Raw genomic sequence first — 27,858 nt, forward strand, 5'->3', positions numbered from 1 at the left:
TTGCACTTCTAAAGGTATGCAGTACTGACAAGGGGTGGCAGGGGAAAGGCAAAAGCTTTTTCTGAGTGTCAGCTGACACGCTTCTGAAGGCACACAGAGCAATGAGATGTTGGGGTTTAGCATGCCAGTTTTCTAGAGCCACTTGTAAAGTTAAAGCTGCAGTTAAAACTCAGATACACAATTTTAAGTCCCGTCCCCCCCCCCGCCTTTCCTTTTGTGGGAGTTCAAAGGCATGAAATATCCCCTCCCTTAACTATTGTATAAGTATGCTTCAATTTAGCTTGGTTTATAACTGGGGGGAAAAAAAAAAGCTTAGTATATTTATGGACATCTTCTAGTAGTTTATTAGACTAAAGGCATCACATGACTGATTTCAGACAACAGAAATTTAGAGGCTCCTGATGGTTCAAACAGTAAAATTTAGTGTTATGGTTAAGAAAGTAATCTAGCAGGTTGTTACTCAATTTATTAATTTATTTATTCTTACTCAATTTTTTCATTTGCAGAAAATAGTTGTAATTTTTCAGTATCAGTTTCTTTTTAGTCTTGGAGCTTGATCGGGAAGGTGGTTTCACCTCCCTAGCATGTTGCCTGCTGCTGTCCCTAATGTGAGACCAAAACTGGTTTATGCTAATGTAGTAAATTACAAGTCAGACTTAAAACCTGGCTGCTACGTGCTTTCTTCCTCGCTTTCTCTGGCATTGCTGATTGTCGTCGGGTGATAGTTTTCCAAAATTTTCATTCACTACCCATATCTCTGAAGTTTGCAAGGGCTAAAGAAGGGTGTTCCCTGTGAAATGCCTGACAGGTTAGAGAAGATCTCTGCTGTATTTCTATTAGCAAGGCAAATAAGAATGGATTTTGGATATTGGACACTAAATAGATGTATTGAGGAAAACAAAAACAATTGTATGTTAACTGTAATAATGTCAGTGAGAGGGATGGGATTTGAGTACTCCTGAAGAAAATACAAGGTAAGGTGGACATGAGCCGGCAATGTGCGCTCGCAGCCCAGAAGGCCAATCGTACCCTGGGCTGCATCAAAAGAAGCGTGGCCAGCAGGTCAAGGGAGGGGATTCTGCCCCTCTGCTCTGCTCTGGTGAGACCCCACCTGGAGTACTGCGTCCAGCTCTGGAGCCCTCAGCATAAGAAAGACACGGACCTGTTGGAGCGGGTCCAGAAGAGGGACACGAAAATGATCAGGGGGATGGAACACCTCTCCTATGAAGAAAGGCTGAGAGAGTTGGAGTTGTTCAGCCTAGAGAAGAGAAGGCTTCAGGGACACCTTCTTGCAGCCTATCAGTACTTGAAGGGGGCTTATAAAAAAGATGGCGGCAAACTTTTTAGCAGGGCCTGTTGTGACAGGACAAGGGGGAATGGCTTTAAACTAAAGGGGGGTAGATTTAGACTGGATATAAGGAAGAAATTTTTTACGCTGAGGGTGGTGAAGCACTGGCACAGGTTGCCCAGAGAGGTGGTAGATGCCCCATCCCTGGAAACATTCAAGGTCAGGTTGGAGGGGGCTCTGAGCAACCTGATCTAGTTGAAGATGTCCCTGCCCACAGCAGGGGGTTGGACTAGATGACATTTAGAGGTCCCTTCCAACCCAAAGTGTTGTATGATTCTATAAGGTCATTGTTACAGCAGCTGGCTTAAGGTTGTTTTGTAATCCCATCATGAACTTCTCATGACTGGTTTTGTATAATATTCTAAATATATTTCTTTTTCAAATTTGAGTATGAACCTTCACATCTGTATACACTGAAGATCCTCTCAGTAAAAAGTAGAGTGGACAAACATTTGTATTAAGTCATAGTTTTATATATTAGGTAGAGGCTTTCTCATTTTTATACCTGGACAAAAGAAGAGACAGCATAAACAATAATAAAACAATTTGACCATATTATACAGTAACTGTGAAAAATAAGGCTACCATCCTCACTGAAGTCCATAGCGGTGTTCATGCAAAATGCAGTGCTTTTGCAATGTTTTACTGTTAGACCTGATTTTTTTTTTTTCCAGTTATATGCATGCTGGTCTTCTTATGAAACTGTGGTTTTGTTTGCTTAAGGGTACATGGTTATAACTACATAGTGTAATTAACTAAGAAGTATTAGTATTCTTAAAGAGCTTTGCATATGTGGAGTATTACACCGAACTGTCACATTTTTTGATGTTGCATTGAGTTAAATGCATTTGTGTGTGATGTGAAAGCAGAAATTTGTCATGTACAGAATGCAGTCATGTCTGTGAGGGTCTGGTTTACATCGTTGAATACCCATGTCATTGCTCGGAAACCCTGAGTACTGCTTACAGCGACGTTTCCCAGTTCGGGATGTTTGTGTTATGACTTACATGTAGAGAACAAATTTCCACTTCATGCAGAATGTTGAAACATGGCAACATCCCTCTCAAGTATAGTCCCTTTTAATATACCTGGAGGATGCTGCTGCCTGTGGGGCAGGGAAGACCTCTGTGCACCAGGGTTTGATGTCGGAGGAAATCATTCACTTGTTTTGATCTTCGCACCAATATTTCTACCTAATTAGGAGTTTTCTACACTGAACAGCTGTTCCACAGCAGCAGCTCTTGCTCCAACTGTTGCATGGATTCTTCCTTTACTATCCTTCCCCAGGAGAATAGAGAATTGCTGTACATCTACCTGCTTGACTGTGAGCTCCCCCCTTGCTGCTGTAGTGGAGAAATACTGTTGGATTACAAGAATGAAAATTTTGGTACATGCTTGTAACATCATCTGCCAAGATATGCCATCATACTGAGTTTATATCAAACATTTAAACAAATGTTAGCAAAAAAAGCTAACCCGAGCTGCTCCATGACATTTTATAGTCTTTTCTAGAAAAGACAAATTTCAGAAGTCACATTAACCTTGGAAAGTCCCTTTGCAGAATTTTCCGTTTAAGTTGACAGCCTATTACAAGTTGCAGCTGTAACAGCTCCTTCCTGAATTCTTTATTGCTTTCATCCTAGGGAAATAAACAGCAGACTACAGGGTGTCCTCCTATAGCTATCAGTGTGCAGGGGAAGGGTGCTTCTGGCCCCGAAGAAGCGATAGGCATTTGCATTTGTAGGTTAGCCCCCTCCCAGGCTTGGGGAGAGGGGAAGCCCTGTGCTTCTGCATCATGGGTTCTGCTTTTTGTTTCGGGCTCCTTGAGGAGCTGAACATGCCTCTCATTTTCATAAATCACTCTGGCTTTGAGCAACGGGGTTATTGCTGTCAGATACAAATGATCAAGCGTTTGAAATGAATTTAATGGCCAGCTTCTCCTGTTGGAGGTTATAAAAACTAGAACAACTCAACATAGGCAGGCAGTTGAGTTTGTAGCAAGTTATATCCCTTTTGCTCCCCTTGTATCTGAACATTTGGTCTGTCCAGAAGCAATTCAAGTTTCAAATTCTGGAATGTGTTGCTACATCGTGTTAAATTCCAAGAATTTAAAGAAGCTCCTCACCCCTGTAAGCTTGTAGCTTATTAGTTTCTAAGCTGTTTTTTCGGCATCCCTGACATGTAAAAGCAAACTTCCAGTAAACTCCTGTCCCCGTATAGGTGAAACAAATGCCAGATGTTGTTGCTTTCCTGTGCTAATATTAAAAGCAGTGGGAATGAAGAAAATGCTCAGGCAGAAACAAAAATCCGCTCCAGAATGACTGTGCTTGACTAGTGTATTAATAGTTAACTCCGCAGCCTCGAAGATCTGAATCTCTTCCAGGTGACTGAGTTCAGCACTGTTTAGCTTCCTGCATTTGTCAATGTGAAAATACGTGCTTGGGCTCCCTCGCCATTGACACGCTGCCGGGTGCCTTGCAGTGGTTTTGCTTCCTGAGCCAGAGAGCAGCAGCCGTTCCTGCCAGTAGTGAATCGAAAAGCTCGTAACTGCTTCTCCTCCAGCACGCGTGCCCTGTGTCTGTGTCAAGAGATACTGGATATCCACAGGGGCTGATTTTTTTTAAAGCTTTTTGGGATGATTTTTAAGTAGTCTGGGCATGGATGAGTTGGCATTTTTGGCTTCGCTGTCAATTTTTCTGTTTGCCTTTGGTCAGGTGATTTAGCCCTTGCTCTCTGCTTGTAATGCACAACAAATCATGCTGGAGAGGGTTGCAAGCATGGCTGAGGGTTTGAGCAGTGTGGTGAAAGCGGTAGATACTGAAGTGCTTGGTACCCGTTCAGTTGCCTGATCTGATGAAGCTTGTCTGTTTATCATAGGGAAGATCAGAAAAAAAAAAGGTGAGCTTAGGTAGGAATTTTGTGGGCGTAGTGTGAGTAATTGGAGTGTCTGTTGCCTTTGTTTGGTTCCAAAAAGCAGATCTTCTTGAACAGTCGTTTTCACTGTGAACCCCCAAGGGGTGTCTGTGTGCTCTTTCTAAGGGGTCTGCAGAGGAGAGGAGAGCAGCTACTGTTCATAGGCTTAAATTCACTGTAATGGTGCTTTATATGTCAGAAATCTCTAAAGGGTCCACAACTGAAATAATAATATAAAAAAAATTTGACAATTAATCTAAAGCAAAGCAGTGCATGTTACTCCTGCTTCAGACAGGTTTTGCTGTGCAAGAGGATTGTGTCCATCTAGTTAATACTCAGTGCTGCAGAATTGTTCTCCTTTGAGATCAGTAGATTATTCTATTCATATACTTAGAAGAGCCAGGAATGAAATATCTTGCATGGTCCCTTTTCGTATAGCAATATGTTTTCCTCTCCCATCGGGACAATTTTGGAGATTCCCTGATTTCTGAATGTTTTTTTAATGAGCTTTATCTTCTGGATTTTTTTTCTGGAGTGGAGAGAAGTGGAATGATTTGTCCTAGCTTTTCCCTTGGGTGAAAAGCAATTCTTATTTTAAAAAAGAAGCATTAAAAGCTGTATTCTTGTTACTACACTATAATCCTATGTTGCAAACCCCGCTGCTACTCAACAAAATCCAACAGGATTTGAGCACTTTTTCCTAGACACTAAACAATTTATCCTTTCCCTTAAATGCAGTTGTAAAGGTGTCTGTCCTTACTGCGCTGCCACATTAACAGCTGGGTTGCAGGGAACACGCCATTTGCTTTGAGATATGCACTTAAGTCTTTGGATGTATATGCCTTTTTTTCTTTTTTTCTTTTGCCTTTTTTTTAATAATGTGAGATTGCAATTATGGTTTACCGTAACAGTGGGTAATTGTCTTAGATGCACTACTTTGAAACCTTTTTCTCCCCTTTTCCACTCCATCTTCTTGTTCTCTTCCCACCCAGGCCTCCCAGTGGACCATCCTCAGCTCTCTTCCCTCGTGCTGAAGAGTCCCCTGGGCTTGAACCCGGCATTTAAGGTGAACTTGAATGCAGCCAGCCAGGGTTCATCTCCTCTTCTGAGTCCTGTCCTTAGTGATGCTGGCGGTGCCAGGATAGAAGAGGATGATGAAATGAAACGTAAGGTAAGATAATGATGAGACTGGGAATTTACATCACGAGACAAGTGATGGTTTCAGATGAGGAGCTGTGCTTGTTGGTTGCTGAATGCTGATTGCATTATATTTTGTGGTAGAATAGATGTGTTTGGTGGTTAGTGTTAAAAACTTCAGTGCTGAAGGTTTGGCCTGGTCTGTTTGTCTCGCTGTTGTGGCTGGAGTCCCCGCTGCCATCTTGGCGTAGGGGTCTTCTCAGCCTCAGCTGCTGGGACCACCTCCTGCTGTTTTAGCAGTAATCGCTGCCGAGGGCCCCTGCGCGGCAGGGGGCTGTGCTCAAAATCTGCCTTTTATACCTCAGAATGGAAACAAGAGTTTCCATTGGAAACTTCATGGAACTCCATGTTTCCTCCATGGAAACAAGAGTTCAGATTGGATGTTAGGAAAAGGTTCTTTACCGAGAGGGTAGTCAGTCCCTGGAACAGGCTCCCCTGGGAAGTGGTCATGGCACCAAGCCTGTGAGAATTCAAGGAGCATTTGGATGACGCTCTTAGTCAGTGTTAGGCAGTCCTGCAAGGAGCAGGGAGTTGGACTCGATGATCCTTATGGGTCCCTTCCAAGTTGAGATATTCTAAGAGATGTGGCTTCCTGAGATAAGCTGTTTGGGGGAAACGGTTGATATGTATTTGATATAAAACAGTAGCAGTGCACTTGGTGCCTGTCGTGGTTTAACCTCGGTTGGCAACTAAGCACCACGCAGCTGCTCGCTCACTCCCCCCCTCCCGATGGGATGGGGGAGAGAATTGGAAAAGCACGTGAGAAAACTTGTGGGTTGAGATAAAAACAGTTTAATAATTGAAATAAAATGATAATGATAATAATATGATAATAGTAATAATACACAAAGCAAGTGATGCACAGTACAATTGCTCACCACCCGCCGACCGATGCCCAGCCAGTCCCCGAGCAGCGGCCCCCCCCGGCCAGCTTCCCCCAGTTTATGTACTGAGCATGATGTCAAATGGTATGGAATGTCCCTTTGGCCAGCCTGGCTGTGCCCCCTCCCAGCTCCCTGTGCATCAGTCGGTAGAGCATGGAAAACTAGAAAGTCCTTGGCCAGTGTAAGCATTACCTAGCAACAACTAAAACATCGGTGCCTTATCAATTTTGTTCCCATCCTAAATCCAAAACACAGCACTGTACCAGCTACTAGGAAGGAAATTAACTCTATCCCTGCTGAAACCAGGACAGTGCCTTTTGGGCTGTAACTATTATATTAGAATGTAAAAAACCCCTTGTCTGTGTGCTGAGACTATTGAAAGGACACGTCAAAGCAGGTGAATTGTTCAAGGTGATTCTTGCCAGGGCGGTATTCTGAAAGGCTGGTGGGGGAGGTGGCTGTCGATTCTGGAAATCGGTTGCCTTTGGCTCATTCAGTAATGAAAAATTTTGTCACATGGTGACGTTTAATCTGGCCTTGTTCTTGCAGAATGCTGTCATGTTTAATCTGTGTCAGCTCACTGGACTGTGCTGTCAGTGCAAAGTGCTGTGTGTCATTAATAAAAATGTGTTTTAAAAAATTTCATTTACCAGCGTAGAGAATAGCATAGAGCTACCATTTCTTAATATATAAGGTATGTTCTTCCTAGGTTCCTTACTTCCCATGCAGTCTCACCACGGTCTCATTGATCCATCTTACTATACATTGGTCCTCCAAGCCATTCTTTCTAATCATAACAGGACCTTTAGAGTGGTCCTGAGGTGTCTTCTCTCGGGCTGTAGGGGACCTGAGCTCAACTTCAGCTTTGTTTTTGTTCTGGAGGTGATTCCACCTTTAGTCCTTGAGACATGAACTTCAGCTCCTCGCTCTGTGCTTCAGCACCACCGAGCAAGGCCTCTCTGCCCCAGTGCATCATCTGTATCCATATCCTCTTGCGCACTGGAACACTGCAGAGCCTTTCTGAAAGGTGAAGTAAGTGGTGGTAGTTCACGAATTCTGACCAACGTCTCCCAGGAGCTTCTCCAGAGTCTCATGTACTCTGTGCAGCAAGCCTCCTCTTGTCTATGCGGCAAAGCTGATGTACTGCTTCATACTGACATTTGATCGTGTACTTTGGTAAGCAATGGCTTCGTGTGCCTCCACAGTTTTTCAAAATGACAGAGATGGCCAGATGTCAGTGTGTGATTCAGATTTTCTTTTTTATCCACGCTGCACCATGTTATCAGGCTTTCACAGTGGTTGCTAGCAATAACAAGAATATGCAGCCACAGAATCATTGAGGTTGGAAGGGACCTCTTGAATGTTCTAGTCCAGCCAGCTCCTCTTTCTTAAGCAGACTCCGAGCATTTAGATGCACTCAGGAGAAATAAATGTGTGTGTGTATACATACATTGACACATGCATTCTTTGACTACTTTTCAGATGTGGATAACAAGACTACCAGACTTTGCCTTTGTAGGGGCATGGTATATAGTAACTGACAAACTACACACCACAGAACATTGCATTTCTCCCAGTAAGATAGAGAAGTCCACCTAACAGCAGACTTCTGTGACCATTTTTCTGTAAGCTGCTTTGCTCCCCTTGCCTTGCCTTGCCTACTTGCAGAGAAAGAGAGAGCAACCAGGTTTGTTGACTCTTCAGTACTTGAGAAGGATCCAGGACCTTCCATTACAGTGCAAGGAAGGCTCCATTGTCCAAACTCAGTTCCTTATGGAGTCAGTGGCCACACTGTAATCTATAGTTTTAATCTCAAAGTTACACTTTGAGTGTAATCTCAAAGAAGAAACCACCTTGTGTGCTCTTTAATCCTGCTTTTCTGCTCATCCCATCCAATGTTCTGGTTGTCTTACCTCTGTCAGGGTCCTCAGGCAAGAAGGTCACAGGCCCATGCTGTTTGCTGTCTTCACCATGTTGTTGGGTACTTCTTGGTGCCAGCAGGTGCAAGCTTGCTCACTCTTGTTTCATCTCAGTTGATGATCTGGAGATCTCTGCACCGTATGTCCTGACTCTCAGCTGCTGAGGGAACATACAGCACTCTTGCCACCACTCTGGATTTAGTGCTTCCAAAGCTCACTTCTCCCGTGATTGCTTCTGAACACTAAGGGACCTTTCTGAGATCTGCCGTGCAGCTCAGTGGAGCCAAGTGCTGCAGCATGAGAGACACAAGCAGCTCTTTGCAGGACAATCCTCCAGGCACTCTTCTCCTGGAGACCCCAAATAACTGAGTCAGATTGTGCGATGCTGTTAAGAACTACCCATATCGTGGATGTGGTATGAGTACGTGCTTGCAGGAGAGAGGAAGGTTTAACCAGTAACTGGGAGTTGAGATGGAAACAACCCAAGTCTGTTGGTTGTTTCCACCTACCTACCCCCAACTTTCAGCCTCCCTATCTCATTTAGACTTTTTGAGGTAGAGTTTATAGCTTTGACAGATCACTCGACCATTAGTTTTTCAATAGTTTTTTTTAAAATACTTCCTCTCATTTATCCTTATAACTGGCATAGTATATACCCTAGAAATAACGAGCAGTGACTGCCTTGTCTGTCTTAAATGCTGAAGCCCAGTCCTTTCTGCCTCATTCTGCAAAGTCTGATATTTCAGCAGCTTGAGTTCTCTTTCAAGCTGAAACTAATTTATAAAAGTGAGAATCCTGGAAGGGAATTTTATTGTAACTGGTCTTAAGCTTGGCCAACTTCTGAGACTTCTCCATTTGAAGACAGTGTTTTAAGGGTAACAAACCCAGGCAGAAACCAATGTTGAATTGGTTAAATTTAACCAAGTTAAATTTCACAGCAGTTTTACAGCTTTATTGAACAAGAAAAATGTAATCTTACAATATCACTACTAATAGAGCTCTGATTTTAAGGGTACTGATGCCGCTGTAGTTCCACTTGGTTAATCAGGGCATTTATACGTAACCTCTTCAGCAAACTCTTCAACTCTTGCAGTGTGTGCTTTCCACTCCATGCTGCTGTGATGCTGTTGTTGCTGTACTGAAACCTTGAGAAAAGCTGAGGGTTTTTGTTACTTTTTCTTTTTAAGTCACTGTGGTTTTCTTTCATCTTACTGGTAGATTTCTCCCTGTTCCTTTTCTAATGGAGGTTGGTTGTAGCAACCCAGTTTAAAAGAGGGTAAAAGCTGGGCTTTTTTGGTGTGGGTTTTTTGGTGGGTTCCCCCCACCCGGAGTTATTTTTAACACAGTTGAAGTCTGGTGTTTGAAGTGAAAAGTTAAGCATTTTTGGTTATGTGGAATTATTATTTATTTGTTTGTTTATTTCCAGACTTGATAGTTTTGTGACATTTTGATCTATGTGCAAGGCAGACAGGAAGGTCTTTCTTAGTCTCATAGTCCTTTATCTTTGGCCTTTGTGAATTCAGAGTAGAGCTCTTCACTTGACATGAGCTGGTGTTACTGCATCTAGTGTGTTTGAAGGTTTCCAGGTGGGATCGTATGTACATAATACAGTGAAATACTAGTTTTTCCAAGTGGGGATATTTGCCATGATGCCTGCTATGGTTGTAGGGATGTTTTCTTTGGACTTTGAAAGCAGACTGCCTCCTCAGAGAGTTTCGGGGTTTATTTTTTTCAGGCATGAATTAATTTTTTTTTCCTCTTGCAATGACCGGCAATGAAGGTGCTTGGCAGGGCCAAATGAAGGTGTTGCACTGTGACAGCCGTACCACTTTGTGGTGCTTCTGGTACAGGGTCTGCCTAGCAGCTGCTGCCAGGACTCAGCACAGGGGATTCAGTTAGGACTGGTGTAAGACCAAAAAAAAAGAAAATTAAGGGCACTAAATTTCAGCAGGGAGCAATTTGGAAAGCAGCAGGAACATCAGAGAGTAAACAGAAAGTGATGATGCAGTGGGGAGACAGAAGGGAAGAGAAGATGCTTGAGGAATGAAAAGCATCTTCTGTTCCTCGAGCTAGCACGCAGTCAGCTGGAGAATAAAGTGAAAACCTGCAGAAGTGCTCAAAGGTGGTGAAAATGGTAATTCATGCAGGCTATGAAAAGTGCGAGGTTGTGGGCACGGTGTGTTTTGGCCTTCACGCTCTGTAGGTTTTTAAGGAAGAAACAATCCAGAAAAATATTTTTGAGAGTGGGGGAAAAAGCACTCAAGTGAGGATCAAAACACAAGGTGTGAATTAGGGACAGGCAGGGTCCTTTCTAGAGTTCTCAAGAGTATACTAAATTATATACATCGCTTGAGAGTAACTCTTTAAGCAACTGTTTTAAATGGATGTGAGATGGTGGCAGGTCCAGGTGAGCTGGGAGGCTGCCGGGGAGTCCCCAGAGTGGAGAGGTGATGCTGAGGAGAGGGATGAAGCCAGTGGATGCGCACGTGTGCAGTGATGCTGTGCAGAGCTTGCAGCAGGGTCATCTCTGCCGTGGCTACAGAGATGAGGCTCCCTGTGATCACCTCTTGTTGCAGCCTGTGGTTGATTCCATAACCCAGGGTTTGCTTTGCCTTGGGAAACTCTATTTTTTTCCATAGAAGTTCATCCCTTCTGGGCATTGTGCACTATAGTATCCTGTGCAGAGCCGAGGAGGAGGCATACACAAAGCTGTGTTACACAAAAAACATCTGTTAGCAGTAGTTCTCATATCATGTAAGAGACTGCTGAAGTTACAGTCAAGCTAGCGTGCGTTGTTCCATCAGCTTATAAACAGGGTGTTTCAGAACAGTTAAGTGCTGCAGGAGGAAGTTGGTAAGTGAGATAAAAGAGCTGTGTCACCTTGGTCTCCAGGGAGGTCAGAAAAATGATGTCGTATCCTTTGGGAAGAGGCTGTTTTGAGAAGGGTGCCCACTGAGGTTCAAAAGCATTTTGAGGGTTTATGAGACTACAGTTAGGTAAATAGCCCAAGAAAAAAAAAAACAAAACTGAAGCCAAGATTAGTTCGGATTTTCCGTGACACCATGTACCTGAGACAGGTACATTAAAGTTAAGAGGATGGCTCTGGAGGAAATAGAAGAAAGTATGTCCTCTGGTACCCCTAGGGAGGTGGCTGACGTGTGGGACCACAGTAACTAGCATAAAATAACCTGAAAAGAGGCTAGAGAGTTTCTCAAAATTAATTATTTGGGGATACACACCTCCAGGGGTTCTGTGTGGCTAAGATGAACTCAATAGATGCATTACTGAGCAACCAGGAAAACATCTCCTCCATGAGCAATATTGAGATGGAGGATTTAGAAGCACTGAGTAGCTGTGCTGGTGGCACTGGAGGGCATCTCAAAGTGTCTCTCAAAAGAGAATTTTTTTATTAACGTGGTACATACAAGGAAAAGGGAGAAATAATTTTCAAACCTGTATTATCCTCAAGAGGGACAAAGATGGGGAAGGCCAGATTTTCATGTAACTCAAATGGGTTTGCTGTCATTTGTTTTCACCAGGTGAGGATTTGGCACAAAACTGTGGCACGACATAGTGAGCTAAGGAGGCAAAGCAGCATCTTAGCTTGAAATGTGATTAGTTCCTTAATATTACTTATGTGATTTTTAATAATGTATGTTTTCAGGCTAACTCTGATTGTGGTTTGTTGCAGCTGCAGAACATCTCTTTTCACCATTTCATTCCTTTGTGCTTTCATGTCCATTCTGTCTTCTCTTTTCTTTAAATAGCAGCCCTGGAGCAACCATGCAGCCAACAACTGCTGTAGTTTGATTTTGTGTTTTCTTAACTAATTAATATGATCTTCAAAGGATTTGGGTAAAAGCTGTGATTGGAAATAGAATAGTTTTGGAAAAGGTCTGTGTTGCGGATCTGCTGAACTCCGTTTGGTTAGAGAAGTTAAAACCTAGGAAATCTGGAGTAACTGTTTCCATATTTTTGTAAAGTGCTTCCTTGATTTTGAAAGGGGAGTTCATATAACTGACATTATTTTTTTAATAATCTTGAAATAAAAGAATATTTTATAGTGAAGTCAGTATTTGAGAATACGGTACTGAATACAGAGATGCCCTGTTAGTAATCGACTGCTCCATTTGCACACAGCAAGGGGAAATGTATGTAAGGTTTGAGCTTGTGCTTAATAATAAATAGAGCATTTATATTTTAATACCTGTTGATTACTTTGTATTCTTTCAGCGCTATCCAACTGACAAGGCATACTTCATAGCAAAGGAGATTCTTGCTACAGAACGGACATATTTAAAGGACCTGGAAGTTATTACAGTGGTAAGAGTTTTTAACTTTCTTTAATGCTTTTCCTTTTCTTAACAGATTTGTAATTGTTAATTTGGAAAAACTTGGAATTTCTTCCAGGTAACAGAAGGAGGAAGTCCTATGATAAAGCATAACTCATGAGCCATGTAGCTGTTACCTTCCTTGTCCTGTAGGTCCTCATGTGGGAGAGCAGATATCTTCTCTGGACTTCTACTGTTAGCTCCAATAGCTACATCACATGTCATTTTGATGTCTTAAGCAAACTTTCTCTCTGAAAATTGTGAACAGGGACAGCCTAAAAATATTTTGCGTTCAGCTTCAATGATAGTCATTGCTGTCAGCTCTGCTTATAATCTAGTCATCATCTCTGCGCTATTCCTTGGGAAGCTGTACTTTTTGTGCCTTCAGATCATGAGAGCAGATGAAAATTGCAGAGGGTATTAAGGTTCCATATGGGTTTGAGGAGTTATGTCTTTTTTTTGTTGCTGCTTTTTCTTTCCTCTCCTTTTCCCCTCTTTTCACCCAGAGTACTCACTTGGTGAGTACTTGTTTGGAGGACAGCTTGAGTTTCCAACTCTTTTTCTTTAAGAGCTTTTTGTTCATTTATTCCAGGTTTGTACACTAACTGTTGTGTTTCAATAAGCTATTGTTTTAATTTCATCAAAGAGAAGTTTGAGTCCCTTAACACTGTATGTCTTCTGTTGAGGTGTTCTCTGTGAGCTCAGTGAGCACCATCTCACTCAAATTCCTCCTACAGGCTTCCCAGCACTTCTAAAAGATGGGGGAACATCTGGCACCTCAGAGGATTTTTGTAATATTCACTTCCCTGCCAGAAAGCAGGGAACCGAAAGTGACAAAAAGTGCAGTGTGTGACACACAACAAGATGACTCCAGCTACTGAGTAACTTGCACAGGGCTCCAAGTTTTATGAAAGAGCAGTTGTATCTGCGCTGAAGTACAAGCAGTGGTGTAACATCAACTGTGGCAGTCACTTGGTAATTGACTGTAATTTAGAGCCCTTACCAACCATCTCATCATTGCATTAAGAAACATGCTTGTGCCCAGAACCAGTAATAAGCCTCATATTTGTGATGTTTGGCAAGGAAAGAAATTGCATCTTTTCATCTTTCCCAGATTATGTCTTCCCTAAATATTTCTCCTTCCTTCCTGCTGTTGCGCTGTGCACACACTTTCTCCTCCCCCATCGCTGCAGGAGCAGAAATCTTTACGCTAGCGATTAATTTCTTAGATAGAAAAATTCATCATAATTTATGATTTTTCCGGCAGTGGTTTCGCAGCGCAGTGATAAAGGAGAATGCTATGCCAGAGGGCCTGATGACATTACTCTTCTCTAACATAGACCCAATTTATGAGTTTCATCGAGGCTTTCTGAAAGAGATTGAGCAAAGGCTATCGCTCTGGTAAGCATTAATAGTGCAGTACATGGGCAATGAGCTGGGGGACCTTTTCCTACGTTCTCCCATCAAAACTGTACTTAATCTATATTGAAACTGGTATTTCTGCTTAAATAGAATTAAGGAAAAAGTATTTTAATATATTATAGTTTTTAAAAAAATACTAAATAAATTTTGCAAAGCCCATTTTTCAAGCACTGCCTTGTACATAATATCCTGTAGCTGTATGAATTGTCCACCAGACCAAGGTTTTGTAATCAGAGAATCGTTTAGGTTGGAAAAGACCCTTACAATCATCGAGTCCAACCGTTACTATAACCTATGTTGTCTCTCTAGCCTTAGAAAAGAGAAGAAACATAAGGTAAAAAAAATAATGTGTGGTTTTTTTCAATACCTTCCAGTTAATGAATCTCCAGGTGAAAATCTAGGAAATGCTTTTTGGTAATTAAGATTAGAGTTCAGTCCTTGCAGCACAGTTTATTTCAAAGAGCATGTCTTTAGTCTTTTAACCTTTGTATTACTTTCTCCTGACCTGAGATGTAATATATGAGAATCTATTTACCATTCAAAAGGAGGTGGTTAACGTAAACTAAGTACAAACAAAAATAAGTTCAGGTGGGATCATGTTATGACATTTATTCAGAAGTCTGAGAGGTTAAACTCCAAAATAAGCTTTCACACAAATTCATTTCTATTCCTTTCTCAGTTTTCTGAGCATGGCTTTGTGTTTGTTATTTTATGCAGCTTCCATGTTTACTGTACCAAGTTTTCAACCCGAACAATGAAATCGGAATGTCAAGTGGCTAAAAATGGATAGAGGAGGCATTAGTATTAGTACTGCTTCCCTTAATTTTACTAGAACAGTCCATAAAATACACAGGTACCTGGGAAGCATTTCTTAAAGATTATGTCTTGAAGCACAGGGGAAGGTGGAGGGAGGAAATTGAAATTTCTTGATCTCCCATGTACTGCGCCTTCTTATTTCATCTCCTTATGTGTTTCAGGGAAGGAAAAACCAATGCTCACATGAAAGGAAATTATCAACGCATTGGAGATGTCATGCTCAGGAATATGCGTACTCTAAAGGTAGATAAAAGATTAAAATAACAGAATCTCAGGATTGTTGAGTCATTTTTTCCTTTTGTCAAGGATGAGAGTTCAAGGTTTGGTATTTCCACTAAACTTGAAGTGACTTGCAAACAATTACTGTTGATGAACAGATTAAAAGGAAAACATAATAAAATATTTACAGCAAGGCTTTATACCACTGTTGCTTATTTAACCACCTACTTAACCACCTACATTTACCTTGAGAAAAGCTTGTTTGTTTATTGGTTATTCAGCAGAAGGCAAAGAAAAATTATTTCATTGGCTTCTCCGTCTCTCCTATATTTGCACAACTTGAACTCTCCCCTATGGAGACACTGTTTCATAAGGTTGTTTAATTTCAAAATACAAATATTTTTTAACTGCAGAGTAGTTTATTCTGAAATAAAGTCACCTTTATTTGGAATAGAGTGCCTTCATGGGACAGTTACACTTGTGCTGTAGTAGTGGAGTAATTCCATTAAAACCAGTGGCTTGAATGGGAGTGCAGAAGTGTGTGACTGCTATCCCAGCAGGCATAGGTGTAGTGCTGCACAGACACCTATTTTGATCTGGACTAGGAGCTGCCTGCCAGTTTCTTCAATAGATAAACCTAGATGAGACAACCCTCTCAGCATGCTTCTGCCTGTCCTAACTTGAAAAAACTCAGTAACTGACAAGAATTGTCTTAGAATGGCAAAGTATTAATGGGTGGTGCTGCTGGCTGTTCTCATCAGAGGCACGGCTGTGGTAAATAGTTAACAGAGGACAACCAAGCAAATATTTTTATTTTTAATACTGTTTTTTTGTTTGTTTTTTTTTTAATGAAGCCATTGAAACATAAAATGTTGTTAATGCTATTTTTGTCAATATTTATGACAATATATGCAGTCTTGGATTATATAATTATGGTCAGAGACAAAAGCAGAGAGGGGAGTGCATGTTTTTCTTATTCACTGTGAAATCTATTAAAGACTGTTTTCCTTTGATCCGAGTAATTTTTTTGTACCATTCAACAGGAGTTTACCAGTTATCTGCAGAAGCACGATGAGGTCCTGACGGAACTGGAGAAAGCAACTAAACGCCTAAAGAAGCTGGAAGTGGTTTATAAGGAGTTTGAGCTGCAGAAGGTTTGCTACCTGCCCTTCAACACGTTTCTGCTCAAACCAATCCAGAGACTGTTGCACTATAAGTTGATCCTGGGGAGACTTTGCAAGCACTACACGGCAGAGCACCGGGACTTTGCAGATTGCCGGAGTGAGTGAGCACTCAGCTGTATACGTGCTAGGCAGAAACCTATTCCCATGTACCTACAAAATTTTGCCTGTACCCTGGGAGGGACAAGCATCACATTACACTTTTTCTCCATTCAGGACCTCTCTGACTCTCGCAGAGTCTCCTGTGCGAAATACACAGGAACTTGATTTAGATTGCTGAAAACACAACTGCTTAGTGAATACCGTAATTTAAATATCATGGAAAAAAAACAGATTATACCAAGTAGAACAGCATAAAACTGGCAGGAGGCAGCTTAATTAAAAAAAAATGTTTGGCTTACATTTTAAAATTAACTTTGTTTTTCTTTAAGTTTTTTGGTACCAGGTTTCACTACTCTCCTACCATGCTCTGGTTCAGGGCTCTGAAGCATTCTGCAATAGATAGAAAATTGCCTTAACTGCTAGTTTGGAAAATGCAAAAGATGACTTCGATGTAGACTGTTCTCTTTGCATAGAATGAATGCTTTTTCTGGCTTTCCGGAAAGTGTTTTTCTCATGGTAATCTTGATGGATCTTAATGTTTCAACCATAGCTGGAAAATTAGTCCTTTTCTTTTCCCCTTTTTTAGCAGGGAAGAAAGTAGGGTTTTTAGGAACTCTTTGTCATTTATAAGTAAGAATGTGACAAAAAATAATTGCTTTGTAGTGTCAAAAGCTTGCATAGTAAATTCCATTCATTTATAAAGTAATCTTTGGCAGAAATAGTTGGCTTTAATTTTTTAATTTACTTTTGGCTACATGGTAAATACTTTTTATATGCACAAAATCTGAGATACGCAATAATCTCCAGAAGCATAGGAAGCGCTATGAAGTTACTTGCTAGTCTCCATTTTGCCCCTAAGTAGCTATAAAATATGCTTTAAGTTGGCAGTTGGACTAGACAATCGTTGTAGGTCCCTTCCAACTGAACTATTCTGTCCTATTCTAAATCTGGCTATAAATTTCAGATTCAGTTTTCCAGGGATAAAATTGGTGGCGTGGGTTTGTCTGCTCTGTTCTGATCCCCTTGGTGCTGTTTTCCTTACAGACGCGCTGAAAGAAGTCGTAGAAATGACATCTCAGCTGCAGCACAGTCTCATCCGCCTGGAGAATTTCCAGAAGCTGACAGAGCTGCAGCATGACTTGATTGGCATAGATAATCTCACAGCACCTGGTAGGGTAAGTACCTTTGCTTAGTTTTTAGAGCCTTCATTGGTTTTATTGCCAAGGAAATGCCTTTCAAGCATGTATTTGCCATCACTGCCTCTCTGTTTTATGGAACGACTGTAAAGGCTTTGTATAATTGTTTTCATAGCACATAGTACACAGACCCATGGAGGTCTTGGTGATGTCCTAGGGAATAGATCAAAAATGCTTCTGCTTAGACTCTAGCTACAGTTTGGTGTTTCCAGTACAGCAGATACTGGGTATGCTGGGGTATGGTGCTTTGTGTTTGAGTGGGAAGCGGTATGTCACGTACTCAATAGGAAATCCATTACCAGGTCTGCTTATGTCTGGCTGATGCAATCTCTGTCTGTGGACTGAGACTGCATGGAGAACGTAGTATGGTGAGAGCCATGTCAATGGGCAAAACTGGTATCGGTGAGACTGTTTCTAGGAGTTTGTTTAGCTCCTGCTTGGTTTTTTGTTTCTTTGTTTTTGATAGATATACTGAGCATAAGTACAGGAGCATCGCATATGCTTTTGGGATGCTATGGCAATCACTGCAGTGGGATGTAAGTGTAATAGGTGAACTGCTGGTGTCCAACAGGAACTCTGCTCCTTTTTCCTTCTCTTGCTTCATTGATTTAAATGCTGGCTATAGTAAGGAGCTGATTCATGTTACAAAATAGAAGGAAAGGTGTCATCTGGTGTTTAACAAATCTGTTAGTGATCATTGCTGGGCACCAATCAACACCTGTATACTCTGGGATGAAAAAAAAGGAACGATTAAAATTCTCTGTGTTTGGGAAAGATCAAGCTTTGTCTGACTTCTTATTTTCTGCTGTAGGAGTTTATCCGGGAAGGTTGCTTGTACAAGCTCACTAAGAAGGGTTTACAGCAGCGGATGTTCTTTCTGGTGGGTGTTGCTTCTGGTTTTCATAAACCCAAGGTCTTCAAGATAAAGTTGTCGTGAAAGTGTGTTTTCATGTGCTTGTGATGAAAATCGGCAATCGTAACTGAAAACTCACTCTGAGGGATTTTTAGATAGAGCGTGACTGTGACAATACTGTCTATTCAGTTTGCTTCCTTAATGGCACATAGTTTTAACACAATTTAAAAAAATTAATTGCCTCTCTTGTAAGTAAACAAAAGAGTGGTTTTAAGGAAAGTAGGCCAAATTGACTGAGAAATGGTGTTTGTTCATGCGTCTACAGTGGTCTTTAAACAACAGTTTTTTAAAAAGATGTAAAAAAATATGTGGCCCTACCTGCTGCCTTCAGAATGTTGATTGTATTCTTCCTGCCTTTTTCAGTTCTCAGATATGTTACTGTACACAAGCAAAGGGGTTACAGGAACAAATCAATTCAAAATTCACGGACATCTTCCTCTGCATGGCATGTTGGTAAGTGGTTTCAAGTTGCATCACAGCATTAAGGAAATTACTTTGCCTGAGGCAAATGTTGAGGCATTCTTTCAGGGCAGGAGGATCAAAGCCACAAGCTGCTCCCAGGCCAGTGACAGCAGCCTGCAGTGCTGCTGGCCATGGACTGGACCTTCACATGCCCCAGCCTGTGTGTCAAACAAAGACTTGTCTGCAGGCAATAAGCTTATTCCTTCCATTGCATTAGCAAAACAGCTGGCGCACTCCCTTTTGACCATTCATTTTCATGTTGCTGTGAGAGGCTGATCTGGAAACAGAGACTGGTCCTGGCGTTTTACCCCTGTGCAGACACCTAGGCATATAATCAGTCCTCCTGCCTTCCCACCCCCCTATTCTAATGGGACTGTTCTTTCTGTGTTTGATTTGCAGCTGATAGTGCTCGACCCACCGGTAAGTAATAAGTTGAATCCTGCTCAGAACCCTCCTTTTCTTGCCCCGTTGGATGTGGCACTCTAGCCATCTAGAGATGCGGCAGTAGAAACGCACGATATAGATTATTGTATAGAGCCAAAATAGACTTGAAGTAGGTGGTATTCATAAAAGAGTAGCTGTTTTGCACTTATTGCAACTGGGTTGTGATCATATTGTGATTCAAATTCCTAGCCAGCCAAGGAGGACAGTTTTAGTGTTTGTCAGGCACTGAGTAGTGATGAGATAAACCTTTTCTTTTTCTGCAGGTGGAGGAGAGTGAGAATGAATGGGCCGTCCCACACTGCTTCACCATCTATTCAGCACAAAAAACCATAGTGGTGGCAGCAAGGTAACGTTTATTTTCCTCAAATGCCTACCTCAATGTAGGTTTGATAGATACCTTCTCCAAAGAGTTACTGTTTGATTGTGTGGTGCAGAGCCAGGGGGGTGTTTCCTGCGTCCTCTGGAAAGCATGACTTCAAACCAAAAACACAGGACACTTCACAACTCCTTTATCAGTGTTGTGTTTCAGGAAGGAGTAGTTTATCTCACTGAACGGTGTGTTATTAAACAGACAGCAGCAGCAATAACATTGCCATTGTATTGTTTTTTAGTTAGCTGAGTTGTCAGTGTCATCCTTTAAACAACTGCTATAAAGCAGGAGACAAAACCAGATCTAAACATACAAATATTTTAGAGACCCAAAAAGAATTAAAATCCAGAACATGCAAATGGATGTAAGGAGGGGAGAGTTCCTGCATGGATCTCATGGAGGAAGCTGGGATGGGAGAGGAAAAATTAAAGGCTGGCTTGGAGAGAAAACCAATCTCTTTTCTGTGTAACTTGTCCCAGCGCAGCGAGTTTGGCACCTTTTTTTACTTTATAGCTGAAATATACTTAGGATGCCTACTACACCTATTCTCTCAGGATCAGCTTTAGGAGGTTTTGTTCCTCTGCAGGTCTCCTAAAAGACAGCTGGAGTATGCTAAAAATGTAGGATGGGAGCACTAAAACTCAACCTTAAATTTATAGGGTTTTCTACTGCTTGATAACCTGTTCTTGAAAAATAACCATTACTGAACATTTATAAATCAGGTATGTAATGGCACAGGAGCCAGTACTTTTGGTATGCAGACATATTCAGCAAGCAAAACTTTTTTTTAATTCCAGCCTAACACCTGAAAATGTCGATTATTTTTAAGATAAACCATTTCTCAGCAGCTGCGAATCAGAAAAAGTGCTTGAAAGTTTCTTGGATCTGGAAAAATAAATATAATTTTTTACCTTGTCAGACACAGCTCAAAGGTTGTTGTTTTTCTTGTTACTTCTCCCTACCTGTCAAAAAAAAAATTGCTGCTAGGCTTAGACCGTGCATGGAATTTTCAGTCCAAATTAAAAACTTTCATAAAAAAGAGATGACTATCAAAAAAAGTCCCACAGACCCTCCCAAGCAAACACAAGAGCGTGTAACTGTGTATGGCACTTGAGACAACAATTGTGCACACAGGGAATGTAGCCAGAGGTAAAAAAGAAATGACACGGCCATGTGGCCATGTCTAAAGGAAAACCTTATGCTCTTGCATACTGATGGATATAGATAACGCATATATGAGCTGTAAAGCTCTTACCCTGTAATCATGGCGTGAGCCATGTAACCTGTAATGGAAACTGTGTGGGGTGAAAGAAGTCCTCATCTTCCTGCATGCTGTGTTTTACTTGCTTGAGATGTAAGGTAAATCCTATATCCCCTTTAAAAGATGTGCTGTCTTTCAGGTTGCTTTTTATCCTTCGAAAAAAAAATTTCCAGTATGGTCATACCACCCATCTCCGAAATGCTTTTTGGTGTGCAAACATGATTTCATGTTTGAAATAACCCATCAGCTATGAAGCTCTCTGTATGAAGAACAGCGATGGCCTAGACCACATAATTCCTGTTCTGAGTCCAATAGCTCCAGAGGGGGATATTATGTGGCCCTCTGGCTGTCTATTCATAGAATCATAGAATCATTAAGGTTGGAAGAGACCTCCAAGATCATCGAGTCCAACCGTCAACCCAACACCACCATGCCCACTAAACCATGTCCCTAAGCACCTCATCTACCCGTCTTTTAAATACTTCCAGGGATGGTGACTCAACCACTTCCCTGGGCAGCCTGTTCCAATGTTTAACCACTCATTCATTTAACCACTCAGAATATTCATTCTCTTTGCTGTAAAGTCCAAGTTTTTTATGGTTTTTAGTCTTGTTTCAAGGCTTGAAAGTAGAGGTGAAGGCTGTATGAGGTCAGCTTCCTGTCTGGAAAGCTCATGCTTTGGAGGAGTTTTTATGTTATTTTTATTTATTTAATGGAAAGGGACTGCTCCTTTGATCGGGCAGTGGCTTGTGCCTTCCTTCAGCAAACTCGTACTCTGCCATGGCTCCAGGCTGGGGTGGTCTCCATTCACACCGTTTGTCTTGCAGTACCCGCCTGGAGATGGGGAAGTGGATGGAAGACCTAAACATGGCAATTGAAATGGCCAAGAAATCTACTGAGAAATCTGGCATGCTTCTGGAAAACTCAGTATGCAATCGCTCTAACAGTAAGTGGTGTTTCCTGCCTTCTTGAAAAGCATCTGTTGTCATATCCTTTTCATTTTTCCTGTTGTGAATTTGATGACCTAGATGGAGTGTTTTTATAATTCATATGGTAATGGAGAGTTATTTGCTTTTGTTTTGTTTTAATCAAAAGAAATGTGCTTGTCTTCCTAGGCTGATGTTCCTGGTAGCTTTAAATGCAGCGGAGATGCTCCAGTTGCAGAATTGTTAATTCTAAAGGTCCTTATTCATCTCTTACATAGATTTTTCTCAGTTTAACCCTGTAGTGTATTTTCTGTCCAGAAATTTGGTGTCTTTGGAGATCAGCAAGTTCTTTTATAGCCCAGTGTTCTTGTGCCTGTCTCTGGTGGTGTTATGGATGTGCTGAAACATGTAGTATCCCTTCATGGAGCACTTCTTCCTATTCCTCACTAAGAATCGACTGAAGATGAAGTGTGGGGATTTTTTTGTTGTTGTTTTACACAGTATTGAGTCAGCTGCCCCACGTAGAGCTGAGTAATGAAAGACACAATGATCTGCTCTGAGTGGCCTTTAGAAGCTGTGTAACAAATTCAAGTTGACATATTTTAAAACTGGACCATTGCAAGAGAAAACAATTTTTCTCAGGAATCCCTGCTTCTCTTGCTCTTTGTATTGCACATTTTTCTTAAACTGCTGCTGAATTCTCCTCCCCCCAGGATCCTCTGATGAGGTCTCACTAGAACAGGAGTCCGAAGATGACATACACTCTTCTCATAGCTCCTTGGACAGGCAGAGCCACCACCGTGCCAACACAACCATGCACGTGTGCTGGTACCGCAACACGAGCGTCTCCATGACTGACTTCAGTGTGGCTGTTGAGGTACCCGCAGGGCGCAGCTCTCACGTCTCACTCTGTCTGTCCTGGCTTGCTTGGCCACCGCTCGGCCTCCACTCCATCTCCCATTTTGCCGTGGCAGCATCTCTGCGTCTGTGGGAGAGCATGGGCCATTAAAAGGCTGCTGCATGCTTGCCCTCCTCTGTGCATGTTTGTGTGTCTGCATACACACGCTCTCCTCTCCTCGCAGCAAGGTTTTGCTTCGGCAAAGGCACTGAAGGAGGGAAATTTTAAAGGAAACCAGGGATATCCTAGGACTGAATTGTTCCTTTGGGTTTCATCAACCTTGCTGGAGGATAAGTTATCTGTCCATGATATTTTCCTTTAGAGATTGACTCTGCTGTACTGAGGTCTGTTTAGCTACTGTACTGCACCTAGAATTAAGAAGAGTGTGTTAAGCTCAGTGGGAATATGACTTCTCTGCCCTTCCCTTGCTGGCAGGGGTGAGCAGCAAGAATTAGGAAGTGCCATTTTATGGCACTGTTGTGTTGTGCTGAACAGAGATTTATTATGTGCCTGCTGAGCTGCTGTTACCTCAGGTCTTACTACTTGGCATGGCTTGATGCAGCACTGGTGGCATCTTTTGGTACTGAATCCTGCAGATTTCAAGACAGATGTCTGTTCAGCGCTCCTTATGCAGAGCGCTGCTTGCCAGCGGCACTATGGTTTCACTTTAGGCAGCAGTTTGGCAAGGTCATTTGAGTAGGACACCTTCCTGCAGGCTGGCATGCTTGGAAGACTTCCAGAAGTGGGAAGGACCCTTCCTAGACAAACAGAAATGGGGCAGGGTGCTGCATCCGTGTATTTGTACCTTCCTACCTTCCCTCCCCTGCTGTTAAGGCACTTTTTGTTTAATGGAAGGAGTTAAAAGCTGGGCACTGAAGCTCCTGGGTTTTCGTGATGTAGAGAGCATATCAGTCAGTTCAGTAAAGGAAGTCCTATAGCTGTTACCTTGGCTTAGAGTCCAAAAATTGGGCACTTTAGCTGGCACTGAAAGTGGTTTCTATCGGAGGGGACAAGCCTTCCTTTCCCTGCCGATACCCTTGTGAAAGGCACAAGGTTCTTGCTGTTCTGTATCCGGATAATGAGACCTCCTTGCTACAGACTCTGGGATTAAAGGTGTGAGTTCTTGCAGCTCCCTCTTGCTTTGATCTGTTCCATGTTCTAATACCATCATTTTTTTTTCACAATCCATTTTCCTTTAACAGACACCTTTCTTGCATCACTTCTCTTATCCTAATGTTCTGTTTTTCTCTTTCTCTCCTCCTTTTCTCTGCTCAGTTTTCTGCTCTCTTGCTGTTTCTCCAGAGCTTCCTCCTCGCTATTTGCTGGGCCAGGCCCAACGGCCCAACACAGTCACCCATGTTTGTTGGTACCGGAACCAGAGCCTATCCCTGTCTGATTACCTGTGCATGATCCAGGTAAAAATGCCTCTCAAGTTCTGCACTGGTGGGGAGGAGCCATGGGATGCCAAGAAAAATGTACTGCTGCTGACTTTGTAATTGCTCAAGGAGCCCACATGTGCTGGTGTGAGGATGCCCCAGCCAGCCAGCGGCGGAGTTGTAATGTTGCCTTGTTGATAGAGGATTTCCTCCTGTTTATGCTTCCCAGAATGGTTCTCTGTGTAATTCTGCTGCATATCCTGTCTTTTTCTCTAATTACAAAATCCACTTGCTGTCATTCCATGCCGTAGGTTTCCTTATCCCACTGCACAAGCGCTTGGTGACTCTGACTCCAAGGCAGCAATGTTCAATTTCCCTGCTTGCCATGCCGGGCTTGGCTTCGCGTAGCTGCCACATACAGCTTGTCCACAACTCTGGCATCCTTTGTTTCCTCTTCTGCTTTATTTTCCTTCTCACACAGTGTGTTCTATGTGGTTTTTCTGCATGTAAAAAAGGGTGGCTAATGGGATGGATGCCCTTGTGGCTGTCACCGTTCCCCTGACCGTAGGCTGCAGAGGAGGGCGGTCACTGGAGGGATGAGTTGGTGCAGCACCCTCCTGTGCACTGCCTGAAACTGCGTTGAGATGCAACGAGTGCTTAAACATAAAGGGGAACTTGCTATTAGTGGAGAGAAGTCACTCACTTGTTCATAAGTGGATAGTTGTGAATTAGTGAAGATACAAAGTCCTTCAGTCACCATGTGAAATATCTGCGAGGCCTTTTACAACACGGGAGCAAGTGCAGGAGCAGTTATAGGAGGCAGCTTCAAGCTTTTTACCTGCAGCAGCTGTCGTTTTTTTCTGAAGGACAGCGACGTGTGGTTTCATGTAGGTTGGTTGTTTTTTTTTTTTTCATTCTGTGCTAGAACCAGCTCTCTGGATACTTGCTGAGGAAGTTCAAGAACAGCAACGGCTGGCAGAAACTGTGGGTCGTCTTCACCAACTTCTGCTTGTTCTTCTACAAAACACACCAGGTGAGCAAACGTAGCTGAGGGGACTGCATTTGAGGTGTCAGGGAGAACCTGGAGGTCCTTGGCTTTCTGCTCTGGGTGCAGCTCACTGCTATTTGAAGGAGAGTAGCAAGTGGAAGAGGAGGTGGTACATAACGAAGCCAATCTCTGTAAGGCCACGGGCCCTTCTTGCAGAATTTAATCAGTATTTCCAATTCTGTTAATGATACTGACCTTCTGTGGGTGAGGGGGAAAATGTCTCTTCATGCAGTGACTAATGGAGGTGAGGGAACGGCAGCCTTTGGTCAGTCTCTGTCCATTTCTCCCCCTGCTGGGCTTCAGCACAGTTAAACAGGCATCGGGGATGTTTCTGCCCGTGGTGCATTCAGTGCCTGCTTGGTAATGAACTGTGCTGCAGTGCAACCTGTGCCTTTTCATCTTATTAACGCAATAAACTGTGTTTATTTTATTCAGGCTTCTTGCCTTGAGGGTACATTTCTTTTGGGAGGGATATTCTAGCTTTTGTGTCGGATCTGTGCTTGGAGTTCCAGAGAGAGGTGTGGAGAGGGAAGGGAGGAGCCCAGGAGGAACTGACGGGCAGGGGAATAGAAGGAAATAACTCTGTAAAAATAGTGAGAGGAGTTGGGGGAAGGTTTCATTATAAGCTATCAGAGGCTTATCTCGCAAAAGATAAAGGCTGCTCCTCCTCCCGTTCTCTCCTAAACAAAAATATAAAGACCTTACCTGTACAGTACAAAAGAGTGAGTGTGCATTGGGATGAACTGTGTGGCAGGGGGGATGCCTCACACTAAGGGCTGGGCTATTGGGCTGTTCCAGGACGATTATCCCTTGGCCAGTCTCCCGCTGCTTGGCTACTCAGTCAGCTCCCCTGTAGAGGCAGACGGCATTCAGAAGGATTATGTCTTCAAGCTGCAGTTCAAGTCCCATGTGTATTTCTTCAGGGCTGAGAGCAAATATACCTTTGAGAGGTAATTTTCCTGTTTTCTCTGTCTGTCTTGGTATATAACGTGCTGTTAACTCACTGGTTCATCATCCAGAGCCCTCTCTTTCCTCCTGACTACCTCCTAGTCTGAGTGACCTTACAGCACATTCTCAGTAATAAAAGTTCTCTTCCTCTTCCTACTGATGATGTTTGGAGATCCCTCCTCTGCCAGAACCGTCGTCCTTGCGGGGGAGAGCTGGTCGTTACACCTAGAGCTGTAGGCTCTGCTTTGTCTCAGGAGCCTGAGGCTTCCTTGGAGCTGAGGAGCAGCACAGGTGGAAGGGCTGTGAGATGCTCAACCCCACTAGGTCTTGGGAGTCAGATTTCTAGGTTAATGAGAGTTCTGATAAGAATACTTTTTTTTTTCTGCTCAGTCTCTGGAAACAGGAGTTATAACACAAGGCTGAGAGCAACAAGTGCAGTGCTGCTTTTCACTTTACTGCTTTCTCTATAATTATGTTTAGCAGTGCTGTTAGGGGCTTCCACACATGGTCCAAAGTGAGTCATGTTTAAAATGCATCACGTACATAACTTTGCTATTATGTTAGCTGTTGAAAACCCTTGTATTGCGTTCTGCCTTGCAGGGTAGTATTGGTTGTTGTGGAGTGTGGTTGTATTGAGAAGGTGTCGCATACTTTCTCCTTCCTTGGGAGAGTATCACACACTTGTGAGCAACGTACATATCAGCTACCCAAGACAGCAGAGTTGTGCTCTTCAATCCACTGGTCTCATGTAGCGATTTCAAAGAAAAAAATTTCTAATTCACAATGGATGTTTGTCTTGCTTTTTTCACTGTTGCTTTGCTTTCTTCCATATGAGCAAGTCTGTTACATAATTTATTGTAAGAAAAGCAATCCATTGATTAAGGAAAATTTTTGTCAGCCTGTCCTCCTTGGTAAACACTTTCCGTACACTTACAAGAGAATACGGTGTGCTCTCAGAAGAGCTGTCTGGAGCTCGAAGCGCTGTAGAGCTGTTACTTGGACAGGCAACCATGTTGTGCAGTGTATTTACTACATCTCAAGCTATTGATTTGAAGAGTTAGTTTCCTAAAAGAATTGTAAAAGAAAGGTAGAAGATGGATGTTTTGTGAGGTTTGGTGAAAGGGGTACAGCTCATAACCAAAGGACAAGATTATGCATCTGTGAATGAGGGATTGAGCATTTCTCATGTCCTTTCTTGCCAGGTGGATGGAGGTGATCAAGAGAGCCACCAGCTCTCCAGCCAGGTCGAGCCTGCTGCTTCCAAAGGATGAGAAGGACAGTCACACAGACTGAAGCGGGGCAGAGCTGGATCTCTGCTGTAAACATCAACAAAAGAGGCAGGTGAAAACAGGAGTCTCTGGAGTTGATAAAGCAAAGAACCAGGAGGCTCATTTCCACCTCGTATGGAAAGTGGGAGCAAGGGAGTTGCAGAGGGGATCACATCCATTCCCAAGGGTATGGAAGAGGGTCAAGTCTGTTCCAGTTGAACCTACTTAGAAAGAACCTAACAACCGCAGAGCTCCGGTGTGCACACATCGTGGAAGGTTTATTGTTCTGGTTGTACCTGTACAGTAACACCCTTGCCTGCCCTGAAGGCAAATGACACCTTGTTTTTACATTTTGACTGGATGCTCAGCATATATGGGAGAAAAATAGCAGCTGTCAGTGGTGCGAATGGCTCACA

General features: G+C 42.6%; 1 protein-coding gene across 1 annotated transcript in view; it reads left to right on the top strand.

Annotated features, from left to right (window-relative positions):
- The window catches only part of FARP2 (FERM, RhoGEF and pleckstrin domain protein 2), an 80,486-nt gene extending 52,948 nt beyond the window's left edge, over nucleotides 1-27,538 (top strand). Inside the window, 14 exon segments of the mRNA XM_009323186.1 lie at nucleotides 5,254-5,432; nucleotides 12,495-12,584; nucleotides 13,860-13,993; nucleotides 14,992-15,073; nucleotides 16,093-16,330; nucleotides 17,377-17,507; nucleotides 18,340-18,408; nucleotides 18,805-18,894; nucleotides 19,611-19,693; nucleotides 21,806-21,924; nucleotides 22,618-22,781; nucleotides 25,104-25,211; nucleotides 26,025-26,176; nucleotides 27,377-27,538. Of these exon segments, the coding sequence (XP_009321461.1) occupies nucleotides 5,254-5,432; nucleotides 12,495-12,584; nucleotides 13,860-13,993; nucleotides 14,992-15,073; nucleotides 16,093-16,330; nucleotides 17,377-17,507; nucleotides 18,340-18,408; nucleotides 18,805-18,894; nucleotides 19,611-19,693; nucleotides 21,806-21,924; nucleotides 22,618-22,781; nucleotides 25,104-25,211; nucleotides 26,025-26,176; nucleotides 27,377-27,467 (1,730 nt within the window). The 3' untranslated portion in view covers nucleotides 27,468-27,538.
- Nucleotides 27,539-27,858: the final 320 nt, after the last annotated feature.

The sequence above is a fragment of the Pygoscelis adeliae genome, unplaced genomic scaffold (genome assembly GCF_000699105.1).
Source record: "Pygoscelis adeliae isolate BGI_AS28 unplaced genomic scaffold, ASM69910v1 Scaffold544, whole genome shotgun sequence".
Classification (NCBI taxonomy): domain Eukaryota; kingdom Metazoa; phylum Chordata; class Aves; order Sphenisciformes; family Spheniscidae; genus Pygoscelis; species Pygoscelis adeliae.